Here is a 20,021-nt window from a genome sequence, read left to right on the forward strand (position 1 = left end):
AATCTTTAGCAATGACTAAGATAAAAGATAAAGACAATAGAAGATATAGGGGTTATATTTATCAAAGAGGTATTAGAGAATGTGCTTTACAGTCAGGTAGACTTGGGTCCCATCCCAGCTCTCCCAGTCACTAGCTGGGTCATCTTCCTCATCCTTAATATCTCTAGTTATCTTCTGCAAAAATTGTTGCTCTCACTGGATTGTTAAAAACATTTAAATAGATATGCAAATAAGGAATTCAACACACATAGGTCTAACATACAGCCCGGCATAAAGTAAATGTTTGTTTTTATCATTATCACCATCATTGCTAACAGTAAAATCTTATAAGAATTAGTAGAGAAAAGAATCATGGTTCAAGATGAGTTGAATTCAAAATAGAATAAACAACAAGGAAGAGAAATTTCGGTTCATTTAAACAACCATTTATTAAATGCCTTTTATGCAAAGTCTTCAAGGAGCTAATAATTTAGTCAGGGAGAGAAACATATAAAACAATAAATCATACAAAATGTGATGAGAGCAATTTTATACACACATAGCTATGGAGATAATAGAAACATGTGAATCAAGCTGATTGTTGAGAATATCTCAGGAGTTTTTGAGCTGAATATTGGATGAAATAAATGAACTCGATGAAAAAAATGATTTTCAGGCAAATGGTACATGCAAAGGATCAGAGGCAAAGCAGCTTGACATTTTGCTATGGCTAGAGGAAATTTGGGAGCACTTCAAGAATTAGATGAACTATTAAGGAAAAATAGGATTCTGGAGTTCTCAAAACTTTCAAGGGCTTAGTTGCAAACTATTCTGAAATACTGGGGAGAGGAGAACAGGGTTCCAGCCAAGGAATGACTAACTGTGATATAATTCTGTCCTCAGCTGTTGTGGTCATGGGGATCTGATCTAAGGTGACACCAGTTTTCTGGAGTCGAGTAAGTTGGGGTGGTGTGACCTAACCACAGCACTCTGGACAGTGGTGATGCTCACAGAAAGCAAAAGAAAAATCTTATTCCATTGGGTCTATGTGAGTTGAAGGAGCAACTTACTCTAAAATTTTGATTCTTCACTCCAGGATGGAGGTTCAGACTCCTCTAGACTCTTCATATAAATCAACCAAGGAACTTCTCCAACATGCGCATTTACAGTTTATGCTCTCAGAAATTTTGATTCATTGGGGCTGCCGTGAAATATAGAAATAGGCATTTTATAAACCATCCCAGATAATTCTGACCCAGGCGGTCTTCAGACGTTGGTGTTTGAGAAACCATTCTCAAAGTACACTGGACCTTGCAGTAAAACCATGCCCATATTCCTGCTGGTGGGAATGGGTTTTCTAGGAGATTTCTAGGCATGGTTTTCAGTAAGTCTGTGTCTACATAGAGCATAGCTAACAAGAGGAAGGGTCTTAATTCTTTCAGTTGGATGTAATTAAAATAAAATTGTGGGTCCCACAGGATCATGGGTTGGCAATGACTTCATATATACATTCGGAATGTCAAAATAATTAAGTCCTTCCAGTCTTCACTTGTGCATCATATGGAGGATTAAAAGGGACCTAATTTGTATCCTACTCTGGGAGTTTGAAAATTCACTTTCCTTACCTCTCCAAATGTCCTATACCCCACATATGTTTTAGAGTCTCTTGTTCTCTCAATGAGTCTTTTTCTTTATGCTTCTTAGGTTCTGTATATCTCTGTTTAGTCCCCTGATTCCATATCACAGTGGGTGCCGGCTTGCACCAACAAAGATAAAGTATATGGGTCGGGGTCAGGGAGGCATCCATGCTGACAATGACAAAGATTCCTTTGAATGATGGTGGGGTCAATGTTCTGACCCAACTTTTACTCTGTTTAGGATCTTTTTTCATTTCCATCAAACTTATCAATGTTAATCATACTACCCAAAGAACACATCCTATTATAGTCTATTCCCCTTCTTCTCCTCTTGGTAACTTTACTTCCTATTTGATGCTTCTGAAATGCTGTCAAGTTTTAACCTTGTTGCCTCTGTCAAGGTCCCTTATCACAAACATTTGAACTAGGGAATATGTAGTTTTCCAATGAACAAACATTAGGTTATGTATGGCTCAATTGCCTTCCTCTTCAAGGATTGTGTTTTTGGTAAGGTGCAAAGTATGATCTGGAACCTGAGGTCATTTAGTTTTGAGAGTAGTTGGCCAGCACATAGGTCTCATAACTCTAAATGGAGTAAGTTGTTATGCTGTTGCTAACTGGTAGTATCTGGACAATTCAGGGCTATCTTTCTCATTCTGAGATCTGGGAATCACTAGGGGACACAGGCTAACCACTTATAGGGAACTTCTGAATTTGAAGGTATCAATTGGAGGACCCTCATTAAGAAAAAAGAGTGTGTAATGTCAAGTATAAAATTAGGTAGTAAAATTAACAATTAATTTTGAATGAGCAAAAAACCTCATAAAATTGTAGTTTTAAAAGTTATCAAGTATCCAGGTTACCTTGAAATTAAGGAAAAGTATTTTAAAAATTAAGTGTCTGAGGTTACATCATAATACTTTTTTTTAATGGGAAGGAAATGTAACATGAGACCTACCCTCTTAAATTTTTCAGGGTACCATACAGTATTGCTAAATATAGGCAGAATATTGTACAACACATTCAGAAGTTAACCATCTTGCATAACTAAAACTTTACCCATTGGATAACAATTCCCCATTTCTCCTTTTCCCTCAGCCCCTCACAATCACCATTGTACTCTCTGCTTCTATGTGTTTGACTATATTATAGATACCTCATATAGGTGGAATTATGTATGCAGTATTTATCATTCTATAATTGGCTTATTTCATTTAGTGTAATGTACTCAAGGTTCATCTGTGTTGTTGCATTTGGCAAAATTTACTTTTTTTGACATTTTGTTGTCAGTTTATACCACATTTTCTTATCCATTCATTCACCCATGGAGATTTAGATTATTTCCACATCTTGGATATTGTAAATGATGCTGCTCTGACTTGGGAATGCCGATATCTGTTCAAGATTTTGATTTTAATTCTTACAGATAAATACCTAGAAGTAGTATTGCTGGAACATACAGTATTTCTATTTTTAATTTTTTTGTGGCACTTTCACACTGTTTTCCCTAGTGGGTGTGCCATTTTACATTTTCACTGACAGTGTACGAGAGTTCCATTTTCTCCACATACTTCCTTGCCAACACTTGTTATCTTCTGTGTTTTTCATATTAACCATGCTAACATGTGTAAAGTAATGATCTTATTGTGGTTTTGATTTGTGTTTCCTGATGACTAGCGATATTGAGCATGTGTATATCTGTTGGCCATTTGTATGTCTTCTTTGGAAATATATCTATTCAAATTCTTTGCCCATTTTTTAATTGGGTTGTTATTTTTGCTATAAGGGTGGCAGCATGCCTTCTATATTTTGGATATTATCCTCTTATATGTGGTTTGCAAATATTTTCTCTCAATTTGTAGGTTGCCTTTCCACTCTCCTGTTTTCTTTGCTGTGCAGAGCTTTTTAGTTTTGTGTAGTCCCACTTGTCTGTTTTTGCTTTTGTTGGTTATCCTTTTGGTGTCCTATATGAAAAGTCATTGCCAAGATTAGTGCTGTAAAGCTTTTTTTTTTTTTTTTTATTTCCTAAGAGTTTTATGGTTCTAGTTCTTAAATTTTAGTCCATTTTGGGTTCATTCTTATGTATGGTGTAAGATCAGGATCCAATTTCATTCTTTTACATGTTGGTATCTAGTTTTTTCAGCACCATTTATTGAAGAGATTGTCTTTTCCCCATTGTGTATTTTTGGCATCCTTGTCAAAGATCAATTGAAGGTACATGCATCAGTTTGTTTTTGGGCTCTCTATTCTTTTCCATTGGTTTATATGTCTGCCATGTTGTTTTTGTTACTGTAGCTTTGAAATATATTTTGAAATCAGGAAGTGTAATATATCCAGCTTTATTCTTCTTTCTCAAGATTAATTTGGCTATTTGGGTTTCTTTGTGGTTTCATATAAATGTTAGGATTTTTTTTTTTACTTTGGTAAAAAAATGGCATTGAGATTTTGATAGGGATTGCATCTTTAATTTATAGATTACTTTGTGTAGTGTGGACATTTTCACAGCACTAAATCTTGGAATCCATGAACATGGGATGTCTTTCTGTTTGTTTCTAGCTTCTTTAATTTCTTTCATCAATGTTTTATAGTTTTCGTGTATAGTTCTTCCACCTCCTTGGTTAACTTAGTTCCTAAGTACTTTATTCTTTTTGATATTATTGTATATGAGATTGTCTTAATTTCCTCTTTGGATGGTTTGTTAGTGTATAGAAATGAAACTGATTTTTAAATGATTTTTTTAAATTCAACTTAGTTAAAATATAGTGTATTATTAGTTTCAGAGGTAGAACTTAGTGATCCATCAGTTGCATATAACACCCAGTGTTATATGCCATCAAGTGCCCTCCTTAATGCCCATCAGCCAATTACCCCATCCCCCAACCAACCTCCCCTCCAGCAACCCTCAGTTTGTTTCCTGTAGTTAAGAGTCTCTTATGGTTTACCTCCATCTCTGTTTTTATCTTATTTTTCCTTCCCTTCCTCTGTGTTCATTTTTTTTTTCTTAAATTCCACATAGGAGTGAAATCATATGGTATTTGTCTTTCTCTCACTTATTTTGCTTAGCATAATACCCTCTAGTTCCATCCACGTTGTGGCAAATGGCAAGATTTCATTCTTTTTGATGGCTGGGTAATATTCTGTGTGTGTGTGTGTGTGTGTGTGTGTACACCACATCTTTTTTATCCATTCATCTGTCAGTGGACATCTGGGCTCTTGCCATAGTTTGGCTATTGTGGACGTTGCTGCTACAAACATTGGGGTGAATGTGCCCCTTCGAATCACTGTATCCTTTGGATAAATACCTAGTAGTGCAGTTGCTGGGTTGTAGGGTATTTCTATTTTTAACTTCTTTAGGAACCTCCATATTGTTTTCCAGAGTGGCTGTACCAGTTTGCGTTCCCACCAACATTGTAAGAGGGTTCCCCTTTCTCCACATCCTCACCAACATCTGCTGTTTCCTAACCTGTTAATTTTAGCCATTCTGACTGGTGTGAGGTGGTATCTCATTGTGGTTTTGATTTGGATTTCCCTGATGCTGAGTGATGTTGAGCATTTTTTCATATGTCTGTTGGCCATTTGTATGTCGTCTTTTGGAGAAATGACTGTTCATGTTTTCTCCCCATTTCTTGACCTGATTATTTCTTTTTGTGGTTGTTGAGTTTGATAAGTTCTTTATAGATTTTGGATACTAGCCCTTTATCTGAAAAGTCATTTGCAAATATCTTCTTCCATTCTGCATGTTGCCTTTCATTTTTGTTGACTCTTTCTTTTGCTGTGCAAAAACTTTTTATCCTGATAAAGTCCCAATAGTTCATTTTTGCTTTTGTTTTCATTGCCTTTGGAGATGTGTCTAGCAAGAAGTTGCTGTGGCCAAGGTCAAAGAGGTTGCTGCCTGTGTTCTCCTCTAGGATTTTGATGGACTCCTGTCTCACTTTTAGGTCTTTCGTCCATTTTGAGTTTATTTTTGTGTGTGGTGTAAGAAAGTGGTCCAGTTTCATTCTTCTGCATGTGGCTGTCCAATTTTCCCAACACTATTTGTTGAAGAGACTGTCATTTTTCCATTGGATAGTCTTTCCTGCTTTGTTGAAGATTAATTGACCATAGAGTTGAGGGTCCATTTTTGGTATTGTCTATTCTGTTTCATTGATCTATGTGTCTGTTCTTGTGCAACTGATTTTTGTATTCTGATTTTGTATCCTGTGGCTTTACTGAATTTTTAAATTCTAAGAGGTTTTTTGTTTTTGTTTATGTGGAGTCTTAGAGTTTTCCACATTTAAGGTCATGTTATCCATGGAGCGTGTAGGTGGTTCAGTCAGTTAAGCATCTGACTTGATTTTGGCTTAGGTCATGATCTCAGGGTCATGAGATCAAGCCCCATGTTGGGCTTTGCACTCAGCTCAGAGTCCTCTTGAGATTTTCTCTCTCCCTCTCCCTCTGTCCCTCCCCCTGCTCACTTGCATGCTCTCTCTCTCTCAAATACATAAAGAAATAAAATCTTATAAAAAAAGATCATGTCATCTGTGAACAGAGATAATTTTACTTCTTCTTTTCCTTTGCATGCCTTTATTTTTCTTGCCTAATTGCGTTGGCTAGGACTTCTAATTCTGTGTTGAATAGAAATGGAAAGAGTGGGTATCCTGTTTTATTCTTGATCTCAGAGGAAAAGTTCCTCACTGTTGAGTACAATGATAGCTGTGGGCTTCATATATGGTCCTTCTTAAGTTGAAGTACCTTTATTCTATTTCTAAAGTTTTATTTGTTTGAGAGTTTTTATCATGAAACAGTGTTGAATTTTGTCAAATGCTTTTTTTTTTTTTTTTTAAAGATTTTATTTATTTTTTAGAGAGCAAGCGAGAGAGAAACAGCATGAGAGGGGAGAGGGTCAGAGGGAGAAGCAGGCTCCCCGCTGAGCCGGGAGCCCGATGTGGGACTCGATCCCAGGACCCTGGGATCATGACCTGAGCCGAAGGCAGACGCTTAACCATCTGAGCCACCCAGGCGCCCTGTCAAATGCTTTTTGATGAAGCATTTTTTTGGTCAAATTTTGACATATATTGAGATGATCATGTGGCTTTTATCCTTGATTCTGTCATTGTAATGTATCACATTAATTTATTTGTGCATGTTAAATCTTTCTTGCATCCCAGGATAAATCCCACTTGGTCGTGGTGTATGATCCTTTACACATCCTATTGGTTTGCTAGTATTTTGTGGAGGATTATTTCCTCTGTGTTCATTAGAAATATTGCCCTGTAGTTTTCTTCTCTTGTAACACCTTGTCTGGTTCTGGTATCAAGGCCTTATAAGACCAGCTTCTACTGCATGTTCTTATAAAATGAGTTTGGAAGTATTCCCTCCTCTTGAATTTTTTGTAAGAATTGGAAGAAGGATTGGCATTAAGATTTCTTTAAATGTTTGATAGAACTCATCTGGTCCTATGCTTTGCTTTGTTCAGTTTTACTGAATCAGTCTCATTGCTAGTTGTAGTCCTGTTGTGATTTTCCATTTCTTCACTTTTTTCTTTATTTTTTGACGGCATATTTTTAGTTTGCCTCTTTCTCATAATAGCACTTTATAATATTTTCTATGGAGAAGCTAGAAAGATGATTCAGTCTTTTCTCTTGTGGTGTTAAGGTTTTGTTTTTTGTTTTTATTTTTGGTAGGTTAGCAGAGTGTATTTCAGTTTAATAATACATTTTTGGTAATGTTTTGTTACATTGTATCTAATACTTTGTGATGTATAACCTTATAAACAGATATACTATTTCCAAAGAATTACTATAATTTTGTACCCTTCATAGTGGAGAATTTTGATATATTCTATACTGTGATTTTTGTAAAAGATAAAAACAAAAATTTGAATGATGTACTTAATTTTATATACTGCATATTGCATTTATTTGTAAGAAAGAACTTCCATTTAATTTGACATTGATGAAAACGGATTCATTCACTTACAGTTTTACACATATAATGTTTAGCAGAATTTTCTATAGGGTAGCTTCTGGTTCTATACATTTTGAAACTTGTTTCTCCTCAAATATTTACATATTTCTTGTGCCAAATATTGTAGGACATGGTGAATATGGACTTTCTGCTTAACTCTAGAGTAACAATTTTAATAGGAGGTATAACTGAGTACTATATGTTATATAATGTATTTTATGTATTTTAAATATATGAGACTATTTATACCAATATTCTGGAAGAGCACAACAATCAGGGGCTCATCCTAGTGGCAAAGTTTTTGCCTGAATTCATACATACAGAAATATAATATAGCATCAAAAGAATCAAATGGTGTTCCAGTCTTTATATGCATTACTTGTAGGCCATTACAGGAGACTCAGCATAATGATTAAAGAAACATTTTGTATAATTGCCCTTTTGTCTTCTCTTCTCATATTTGTTCACTGCTCCAGAGCAGTAAAAGCATCTTGCCACCAAGACATATCTCTCACCTCCCATCCTATTTTCCTCCAACTTTATTGCTATTTTATTTAGATTTTCTATCTTTTCCTCTTTTTCCTAGCACTTCTCAGTTTCCCTCTTAAAATACCATGAGAAGAAATAAGGTGCAGCAGTCTTGTTAGAATGAGAGGGAGGGGGCGCCTGGGTGGCTCAGTCATTAAGTGTCTGCCTTCGGCTCGGGTCATGATCCCAGGATCCTGGGATCGAGCCCCGCATCAGGCTCCCTGCTCTGCAGGAAGCCTGCTTCTCCCTCTCCCACTCCCCCTGCTTGTGTTCTTTCTCTCTGTCAAATAAATAAATAACATCTTAAAAAAAAAAAAAAAAGAATGAGAGGGAGGAAAAATTTGAGTTCTTTAGTAGGTGATTGGAGTGAAGGAAAGGACAATGGGTAATGCTCACCCAGTGATGATGTTTGACTTGGTCATATTGGCTGTATCAGGGCAGAGAAAAAGGAGTAAAAGTAGAGTTCCATATTTAGGTTATAAGATCCAGTTGTAAGAGGTGGTCAAGTAATATAATTTGGCAGATACCACTTTGCAGATAACACTGTAAAGATGGAATCTCTAAGTATTTTTTCCCTCACATTAATTTTAGATTCTACTCTAAACACTTTGCCATTTAAGAACACAATGCTAAGTTGAATTCTTAATATTTCCACCCCAAAACACATTCTCCTCACCTTCAACAGAGCCACAGAGATGCATTGAATAATTTCCATGGTGATACAAAACAACTAAACTCTCTTACGTATTTTGCAGTCTTGGTAGTGACTAAACTCTTACTGAGTTAAAATAATAAATGTAGTGATTTTATATGTCATCAGTGTATGTGAGACTTCCATAAAAATTTTTATAATGCAGCTCTGGAACTTAAAGCCCTGTACCATGTGTTATCTTTATAATTGAATTTGTTCTGGGAAAAGGAAAAAATGTTAATCAGTGTTAAGTGAATAGGAGTCAGTTCTTCTAAAAAAAAAAAAAATAGAATCTCAGTTTTTTCCTGCATTTCTATTTAAAATTAATTATAAATATTTCACTTTATTGAACATATCAGACAACGTATATTCAGTTGGAAATGAGCCATATTTACTTAGTGAATATTCTGTTTTCTCTATCAGCTGTTATTTGGAAGAGAGATCAAGAGTAATAGATGTTTTTACTTTCATTTCATTGGACTTGAAAGAATTTTGTGATTTTAAAAAAAAAGATTCTATAAAATCTTTCTCCCCATAATTATTTGAAGAATTTTAATAAAAACATATGTTTTAAGTTTAGGCTAATTAAACCCTTTTCAGTACATAGAAAGTTCAATTTATCATAGAAAAATAAATATGTACATATATGTGAATAGTCTTGTTCTGTGAGTATTTTTGAATAGTTTCAAGTTCTATGAATAGTTTTGCTTCATTAAACCCTTAGAATAATTTGCTCTGTTAAAAAACAGGCCCCTCAGTTATTTACATTTAGCCTAGACAAAGTGTAGCTTAAATATTTGTCTCATTATTCTAATTTAGTTTACCAAGAAAAATGCTTTCTTATCTGTGCTACATAAAACTCCAGATCACATGACATTTATATTTTGTGGTTTGGTGTGTACACATATATACACATATCTTTCCCTGCTGGTCTGTGTGTTCTATGTGTCTGCTTCATTTTTCTATGCCATGTTAAATAGGTAGTAAGTGCATAAAATATTGAATCAGTATTCAAATATTGAAATGAATTTTTAAAATTATTTTTTAAGGTCTTAGGACATTTTTAAATTAACTTTGGTATCCCATCAATGTAAATTTTTTTTTTTTAAAGATTTTATTTATTTATTTGAGAGAGAGAGAGAGCACATGAGAGGGGGAGGGTCAGAGGGAGAAGCAGACTCCCTGCTGAGCAGGGAGCCTGATGCGGGACTCGATCCCGGGACTCCAGGATCATGACCTGAGCCGAAGGCAGTCGCTTAACCAACTGAGCCACCCAGGCGCCCCTCCCATCAATGTAAATTTAATAGCTAGTGTACAAAATATAATTGAAACTTCTAATGTTTTTTTCTCTCATTTAGTTTATGAGAAACCCTTTGTCATTGTTTAGGACTTGTGCATTATGTTGAAATCCCAATAAACTCAGAAAACTTGGATGAGGACCCTATGTATTTAGGAGAGATTATAGTATTCAGATAATGACAAAATATTAGTAAGATGTCTAAATATGTATAATGTGGAGTGTCTAAATTTACCACATGACAGTAGCAAATAAAATCTCTATTACACTCTAATCTTTATGACCTTTTGCATATATTTAATACCCTTGCAAAGTGTTACACAAATATTATTATTTGAATCCATATATAAAGTGGATTCCCAAGAAATTGATAACCAAGGTATAGCCGGTTTTGTTGGCCAGATAGACTTAGGTATTGCCATTTCCAGACTGTGGCCAGATGATAGCAAAGTATGTTATCAACCAAATTATGGGGATTTTTATGATCTTAAATGAAAAGTCACAGCATAATCTTTAAAATATGTTAAATCAAACCAGATGTAGAAAGGTTTCATTAAAATGTCAAAATAGTGCTGTAAAGGAATAGTTCCATTATTGTTTGAATAATAGTTTAAACTTTAGACATTAAAATAACATCAGGATTGTAGTATAGCATGAGCTTCCTTAGTTAAAAAAAAAAATAGTAAGGCAAGAATTTTATACCTTTACTTGAAACCTATTTTATTTATTCATTGTAATAAAATTATATCCTATCAGGATTCTCTAAAGCTCTTTACATAACCGTTTTTATTGACCAAATTTAGACTGAATGCTACTACTTATTAGATTACCTCATTATACTATGACTATTTTAAAAGAAAAAGTACTGATTTGTTGGGATCAAATTTATGTATTATAATTTCACTATGGTATCTTCAGTGATTATCAAAGTTTAGGTTTAATGACCTGGAAATTTGGTTACTATCATTTCTATTTTTTATTTTTACTGACTGAAACATCTATTCAAATTTTTATTAATTTACGTGTGGAATGAAATAATAGTGTACAGGTCAATATGACCTATATTTCTTAAAGAATGTGTTTTGTGCCCTTTATGCTGCTTTTTGATGCACACTTTAACCAAATCTGTGTATTGGTTAGAGAAGCACTTTATTCATTTCTGTTACCATGGTTATGTAAATATTTCTTTTTCTTTTTTTTTTTTTTAAAGATTTTATTTATTTGAGAGAGAGAGAATGAGAGAGAGAGAAAGCCCAAGAGGGAGGCGGGTCAGGGAGAAGCAGAATCCTGCTGAGCAGGGAGCCCAATGTGGGACTTGATCCCGGGACTCCAGGATCATGACCTGAGCTGAAGGCTGTAGGTTAACAAACTGAGCCACCAGGCACCCATATGTAAATATTTCTAATAAATATTTAAACATGCTATGTTTAGTTAGACGTAAGTATTAGTAATATTAAGATTACTGTCCAGTAAGAGTGTTGTTTTAGATTTCATTACAGTGCCCTCAAACTAGTAGTAACTTTGTTTGAAATTAGAAGTGGTATTCTAATTTTTTTTACCATAATTTGTGTGTACATGTTTGCATGTACACTTGTGTGTGTGTGAGAAAGAGACACAGAAAGGCAGACCTTACAATCTAGCATCAGACAGAAAGGCTAAATTCATAGATATATAATGAAAGACTGTGTTGAAATATGCAGAAATGCTAAATAATTTTAAAAGGCTATAAACTAATGGGGACTACATTTTTGAATAAAGTCCTCTCCCTTACACGACTAGCCAGTGTGTCCTATTAATTTTTCCTGGGAACTTCTATTCCCAGTACCATTCTTCTGGAACTTGTTGCATGCTGAATTCTCACAATTGCCTGAGAATTGCCTCACTTGTCTCTAGACCGCCCTTTGCCTTGCTACCATGTTGATCTTTCCAAAATACTGCATGCATCTCAGTCTTCAGCTAATTCAACACCAATTCCCGATGGCTTTCTACTGCCTTCTGTATTTTTAGAATAATGTGAACATAACTGGAGGACACATCACAGTGTATGGTCCCCTATCTTCATTTATAATCTATTCCCACATTATTTACCCATAATCTTCTCTAGCCAGATAATGCTTTCCTACGCTGCACCTATTGCTCTCTCTTTTCCAACTCTATTGATTTTCTGTGTTTCAGCTTTTATGGCTCTGTAATGAATTACCTGAGAACTTAGTGGTATAAATGAATATGTGCTATGCTCATGAAATCTGAGGGTTGGAATTTGAACAGGTCACGCACGGGAGGACACCTTGTCTCTGGTCCACAGTGTCTGGGGCTTCATCTGCGTGACTTGAATGCTGGAAGCTAAAGTCATCTGAATGTTCTTTCAGTCACAAATTTAGGGGCTGATGCTGGCTGTTGTCTGGGGGCCTTAGTTTCTTTGCACGTGGGTCTTTCCACCTGGGCTCGTGCAAATGGCCTCTCTGCAGAAGCTAATTTTTCTCACTGCATGTTAGCTGATTTCCCCACAGTGGCTCTCCCCCAACCCCCAAAGAGAAAGCCATATGGAAGCTGTATCCTTTTTTATAACCTGGGCTCTCAAGTCACATGTTATTATTTCTGTTATACTCTATTGCTTGGAGCAATCACAAGTCTGCCTAGGTTTAAGTGGGACGTAACACAGTTCACCTCTTGATAGGACTGTTGAGCTTCTGGAAGAGCATGTAGGATTAGAGATATTGCTGTGGCCACTTTTATAAATTTTATTTATTTTTAAAGATTTATTTATTAATTAGAGAGTGAGAGGGGGAGGGGGCAGAGGGAGAGAGAATCTCAAGCAGACACCCTGCTGAACACAGAGCCTGACCCAGGGCTTAATCTCAAGACCCTGAGATCATGACCGGATCCGAAATCAAGAGCTGGCCACTTAATCGACGGAGCCACCCAGGCGCCCCTAGCTTTTTAAATTTTAATATGCTGTAGTCATGTTCTACAGTTTGTATCCCATACCTCTTGTAACTCTCCTAGACTATTATAGGCCCTACAAACCTTTCCCCTTTCTGAACTTATTTAACCTGTGCTCTCATTTATAACCAGTGTATTCCTTTAAATTAAGTGTTTTCCATATGCATCTGTTTTATCTCCCCAACTCTATTGCAAATTATTTAGTGCAAGGACTTTACTTGCCTGCATTTCTATTTACCATGGGTTTAGTATAGGGTTTTGGACACAGTAGGTGCTTAATAAACATCTGGCTTAAATTCGAATAGGCTCAACATGAAATTAGAGACTTGGGTTCTATGCACTGTAGATGAACACAGTGATTAGTCTTCATACAGAATGCAGATACTGGTGGCAGATAGTGAATGTGATCCCTAAGAAGTAAGCAAGAATCATCTTTTAGACAGAAGTAAATGTGTTTGGATCGAATGAAACTTGGAGGCTTAAGTGTCAGTAAGGTATGATGGCAGTCAACTTTTTTTTGCATCTTAAATATTTAAATTTAAAATGTTTTAAAAACTCATTTAATCCATATTATATTCCTTGAAAGTATTAAATGTAATTCCACTGGCATTTCACTGAAAGTAAGACCAATTGGCTAATAGCAGTAAATATTGTAATATTTCATATTTTTAAAAGTGTGTAGTTATATTATAAAGCATTTGTACTTTGATTAATTTTTATTTCATTTTAAAATTAAAAATAAGGGGCACCTGGGTGGCTCAGTCAGTTAAGTGTCTGTCTTCAGCTCAGGTCATGATCCCAGGGTCCTGGGATCGAGCCCCACATCGGGCTCCCTGCTCAGCGGGGAGCCTGCTTCTCCCTGTCATACTCCACCCGCTTGTGTTCCCTCTCTCGCTGTTTCTCTCTCTCTGTCAAATAAAAAAAAATAATAATAATTAAAAATAATACTTCCTTATTGTAACAAGTCAAGATGTATAGAGAAAAAGCAAGTCTTTCCTCATCCATTCCCATATTGAAGATACAGATTTTGGTTTGGTGCATTTTACAGCTTTCTCCATGCTCTTTTTGTATACTTTTCATTATTTATGTATTATTCCTTTTATTTATTGTTCCTGCCATAATTTATTTCCTAAATATGTAAAGCTCATGGTTATGTCAGTGGTAATTTGTCTATGTGATGACTGAGATTTAATCATCAGTTATTTGCTCTAAGAGGCTAAAGACTTTGTGGCAAACTAGAAGATTTGATAATTTAAGGTTGATTTTTAAAGACTCATAGAAAATATAGAAAAATAAAGGCTTGGAAGGATGGGTTAAATTTTCTTACTATGTATTCCATCGTATGCATTTGTTATCATTATGAAAACAAATAGTAATCCAATGATAATAATGCATAGGACACTATGACTATTACTAAAATATTTATGCTAACCAAATAATATACTATCATCTCAGCCTTGTTAAATTATTCAAACAGATGTGTAATTTTTTACTAAATAATGTAAAATTTCATACATTGAAAGTTATTTAGACATAAAATTTTCATATGGAAAGCAAATGCATGGCATATATCCTTTAAAACTCTCCCCAGTGGAGGGGTGCCTGGGTGGCTCAGTCAGTTAAACATGGTGCTCTTGGTTTCCACTCAGGTCGTGATCTCAGGGTCATGGGATCAAGCCACATGTCAGGCTCCGTGCTGAGGAGAAAGTCTTTCTGAGACTCTCCCTCTCCCCCTTCCTCTTTCCCTCCCCCTACTCTTATGCTCTCCCCCCCCCCCGTTTTCGAATAAATAAATAAATAAAATCTTAAAAAAAAACCCTCTCCTTAATCTCAAGGGTATTTTTATTTGAAACTTGGGTTGTGAAATGAAAGGAAGAGACTAAAAATCAGTCAAGTGAAAATAGTAAAGTTAAGAATTGTTGACTATTTGTAATCATTTAGCCAGGTTCTGTTATGTGAATAAGTTAAACCCAGATCTAGTTTTCATATATTTATGACTTTAGAAACTACTTATCTTTAGCTACGTTGGCATAGCTTATTATTTCTAACATTATTTTATAGAATATAATTGCGTGTGTAATTATAACCTTCCTATAAAACTAAACCATGCTCGATAAAATATTTAAAGTTGAATATATGTAACTATTTTGTATTTCAGATGGCTGATCACACTGAAGTGATGAAAGGCATTCATCAATACCCAGGAGTTCGATATCCTGTCCTTACTCCTAATCTTCAGGGTTTTCACCGTGCTGTAAGTGTGCTACTCATTATTTTTATATCAATATGCTTCTTACTGTTTTAAGGTCTTTACATAGTTAAAACGGTATCAGATGTCGCTTCCTTGTTACCCTGTATAAATGCTATTCTAACATAGGTACATGACTACAATGCGATCTGTAAACCTCGGGGTATTGTTAGGGACTGAAATCTTCCACATTAATGGCCCTTCCAGTTTAACCATTCATGAATGGAAACACAAAAATACAGTTACCCATTTTGATGAAATTCTTCTGAGAGTATATTTTGTGCTTCCCTCTTAAATAAGGAATACAGAATTTAACTTAAACATTTCTCAATATAATAATTATTAATATTATAGTGGATCATTTTTGTCAACTTTTTTGGATCAGCTCTCTGATGCTGTTGTTCCCTCCATCTAGGTGAAGCTAATCACTATCATTTGCAGCTGCCTCTAACAACCTTCCCTGTTCCTCTTCTGGTTGGTTTCTTCCAGTCCTATGTGACTTAAGAATTTATATACAAAAAGTTTTAATAATGACACGTACAAGAAGAATCAGAGCAATTTTAGGTCAAGGCTTGAGGTGTTATGCTCACATGGCTTTACTGTAAAAGTTTGGCAGCAGCTATTTCTGGTGGTAATATTTTTCACTTTTGTCTTTGGGACTGTGTTGCATAAATTTGAGGTTGTGGGTGCTAGTTGATATATCACCTGTTGTGTAGCTTGTTAAAACCACTCTTGTTTATTTTGATAATTTTTTTTATCCCATTGTAAAGAAAGAGGCATTTTAAGAAATTATAAATATTGCTGTCACTGGTCCTAACAGAGTAAAGAATGTCTCCACCTTGAAAAAGATACCAACTGAGTGCACACCCTTGTGATAGCTTGGAGGGGCAGGTAATGGAGCGCAACTAGCGGCTTGGGCTTGCGAGTCAGGTGCACCTGTGCTCAAAGCAGGACTTCAGAACTTTTAGTAGCTTTAGTGATTTAGCCTCTTTGGGCCACAGTTTTGTCATCTATAAAATGGGCAAAATGATACTTAGTTTATAAGATTATGGGTTAGAAATAGGGCATACAAAGTACTAACAACAATACTGGTACATAGTAAGTGTTCAAATAAATAGAATTTTAATTTTAGAAGTTAAAAACTTATTTTGGGTGGAGGACTAGAAGCCAGTGTTTTTTTAAATGAAAAAAATGACATATTTTCTTTCTTAATATATTAATAGAGTATCAGGAGAATCTTGCACAGTGCTAGAGATACATTAATAGAAAGTCTTTAAAAATCCAGCTGGAAAATGAAGAAACTTGATATTTGAAAACAAGTCACTGGAGAGGCCTGGAGCAAGGACAAAGGATGGCAAAGGGGAAAAATGTTGAGGTTAATATTTTGGATTTAAAGACTGGCTAAGAGGATTAAGACATTAGACACACAAGGGTATGGTTGTAGCAGTCAAGGTATGAAACAACGGAAGCTAGGTTAAGAGACAGGAAGAAAATTTTGGGTAAAGTCTAAATGATGAATTGGAAAAACATTTTTCTGTTAGGTTATAGGAAGACAAAAACAGAAAGCATTTACTTTCCTCTATTTTAATAATTGGTCTAAGAAGAATGTTTCCCATAGATATTAAAAGGTTTTATTGGGATGCTAGTATTTTCCATAATTATGGTTAAGATATTTCTGAAGCCTACACATAATTTAGGAAAAGTAAAATTAAATTGGAACATCATCACTGTGTTTTCTGTGCCTCAGATTTATGGGTGTTGCAGTTTAGAAAGTTCTTGTGTTATCACCAAATATTTTTAAGTTTGAAAAGAGCATATGAGGCAGGATGAGCAGACTCCAATTTTAAATTCTAAGGCAAATGTTAACACAAGTATGCCTTTATTGAGTAGTTAATATTTCTTCTAATGCTATCATGTACATTTTGGAAATTTCTAGCTTTTGCCTTTAAATTCTCTTTTTCAGGTTGCTGCTGGAGCCACTGAGATATCAGTTTTTGGTGCTGCATCTGAATCCTTTAGCAAGAAGAATATTAACTGTTCTATTGAAGAAAGTATGGAGAAGTTTGAGGAGGTTGTTAAGTCTGCAAGGCACATGAATATTCCAGCACGAGGGTATTTATGAAATCCCACAAATGCTATTTAGTTAATATCTGTTGTATAAGCTCATTTATGAACTATGTAGACATTATTTTACCTTTCATAATATATGTAGGGTATCTTTTGTACCTTGTATGATCCGGGCCATCACTGTATAGTGATACATCTTGTGTATATCACTTAATAATTATTAGTGTATCCAGCTTTGAAGTGAATAATGCAGCTAAGATCAGAGGCAAACTTGACATTGCAAGCCTGACATTGCATGCAAACCTGACATTGTTACTCATTTTATTAATACTTACCATAATGCAGCCATCAATTCATTTCAGCCTGCTGTGGGTTGAAAAATTTGTGTAAACTCATAGTAGCGTTTGGGAAGGAATCATCAAATGTGGTTTCCACAGCTTTAACCTTTTTTTTAAGAACCATGACTTTTTCTTCAAATATTATTTTATGTAGAACTTCAATACAGTATGTAAAACGTGAAATTGAGCCTTTGAGCTGCCCTGGGAAATTCAGCCCATCATTTAACCCATTCAACCTCCCCCTCAACAGCAGACTTCCCTGTTTTCTTTGTGTGACCCAAAAACAAAGGCAAATGGGGAAAGAGGAGAGAGAGACCTGTTTCCAGAACCAGCAGTTGCAGCATGGACTGCAAATAGGCTGTACTCCCAGGCCTATGCTCTGTGAAATGTATAATAAATTATTGGTTACTTAAGAAAGCATTTGTTTCTAAGACATTAGCTAATTTTCTGTTGCTTTTTATAGTTACAGAGATATGATAATCTTAGCATATTAACAAATTAAAATGCAGAGCATTTGTAAGAGAAGCCCGAAAGCTGTAATTGGATTTAGAGGCAGGTTGTACTTCCCTTGGTTGAGGTGAGCAAAATTCAGAATGGCAAAGGAAGGTTCGGTGGTTAATGAAAAGGCAAGTGGACCCAATTTTGAGTGATGGTATTAGAAGAGGGTTAGAAGTCACTCAAGGTCATTTGGTGAGCAAATAGAGTTAGAATACACCACAGGGCACTATCTTGTTGGTTGGGTTACTTTTGTTACCTTCTTCTTCTCTCCAGAGTGATAGTTTCCAGCATGAGTTTTTAAAAATACAAAATTGTTCTTGTAATTGAAATATATACATATCATGGAAGGCACATACAAGAAAAATTTAAAAACCAAGATAATGTGTTTCCATAGACAGAAAATAAAGGATGTGTAATTTTAAGGCAAAAGTGAATAACCACAATCAAAAAGAAGAAATGTACTATCATTTTCTAAATTCAAACATACAGAAGTTGTTTGTCTCTTTCTTTTGAAAGAAAGGGAAAAAGAAGAGGCCATTCTATTTTAATGTGTGTTTAAATGCAGAGTGTATGTTTTACGGTAAAGTCATTCTTGCTGGAAAGTTGAAAACAATGCATAACTATACAAAGTAAAGTGCATGCACAGCTTGCATTTCAAATAGGAAGTTTGTTTTTTTCAAATGGCAAGTTTTTTTTAAATGTTAAAAGATGGATGTAAATTTAGCTTTTCTCTTCATAAGGTAGAATAGGTAATGTATTAAAGCTAATAGAAACCCTAAATCCTCTTAAATACTGATTGTTGAGCAATTAATATTGTCCCATCAGCAAAGAAATTCCTAACCATGCTACAACTTAAAGTTTGCCAGGCCTTGATAAGAAGGGTACAGGGTGCAAGATGGATACGAAGTGACCCACAGTCCAATGCAATAAGCAGAGTCCACTGGAGATTTGCTGGAGAGTTACACAATAGACAAATGTATATTTTCCAATGCAGATTTTGTTCCTTGGGAGCACAACTTACAGATTTTCTGAAACACTATTCATTTTTAGAAATACACCTTTCAGTATGTGAGTTTGCTCTTTGTGCAGTAGAGAATTCTCTTCCTCCTCCCCCAAACTTTTATAGAGTTTAAATTAGATTTTATTTTTACTGGCAATCGAGATTTTAGATACTCATTATTAAAAGTCATAGGTCATTAGTAATCATTTAAGAAAGAGTCATGCTCAACCAGTTGAAACTGAAGTAGATGCTTCAGCATATTTTACTATGGCAACATGGCAACAGCTGCATCAACATGTACTTGATCACCATCCAGAAAATTTATGTCATCAGCTGTCAGATTTAAAGGCCATAAGGCAGTACACGTTTTATAAATGCTCACTAAAACCATTTAAATTTTTATAAAAATAGTTAACTTTCATATGGTTTAAATAGCAGCTTTTATTAAAGTTTCGAGGGCTATTGTTGGATTTTCTCCCTCTCCCTGAAACACATATATACATATGCATGTGTACACATTTTTTAATATGTACTCAGGACTTCACATAACATCTGGGACACATTGGGAAAACATACCATGCCAAATCATTGACATAAAATGCATAGTCAGCTAACTGCTGCTGAATATACATTATATATGAGTGAACAATGAAATGTCTACATTTTAGACTTCATTTTTTAATGTGTAATTCATATGACATATGTTTAAAATATGTAGGTTATTTTTCTATTTGTCTAAATTTTTAAAAAGTGAAAAAGGCAAAGAAAAATAAGTCTGTGATAAATGTCATTTTCTCTACTTTTATCAATACATTTGTTGAAATAATTATCTCTTGGCTTGTCAAGATC

General features: G+C 35.0%; 1 protein-coding gene across 3 annotated transcripts in view; it reads left to right on the forward strand.

Moving 5' to 3' along the window:
• HMGCLL1 (3-hydroxymethyl-3-methylglutaryl-CoA lyase like 1) overlaps window positions 1-20,021 on the forward strand; it is a 180,749-nt gene that overhangs the window by 62,557 nt on the left and 98,171 nt on the right. The window contains exons 4-5 of one of the 3 annotated variants that reach the window (XM_021692059.1): window positions 15,180-15,275; window positions 17,233-17,381. The exons of 1 other annotated variant lie outside the window; for it this stretch is intronic. In XM_021692059.1, the coding sequence (XP_021547734.1) occupies window positions 15,180-15,275; window positions 17,233-17,381 (245 nt within the window). The remainder of the gene's footprint in view (window positions 1-15,179; window positions 15,276-17,232; window positions 17,382-20,021) is intronic. One more of the 3 variants, XM_021692060.1, reaches the window with a different exon arrangement.

Source organism: Neomonachus schauinslandi, chromosome 8, assembly GCF_002201575.2.
Source record: "Neomonachus schauinslandi chromosome 8, ASM220157v2, whole genome shotgun sequence".
Lineage (NCBI taxonomy): Eukaryota > Metazoa > Chordata > Mammalia > Carnivora > Phocidae > Neomonachus > Neomonachus schauinslandi.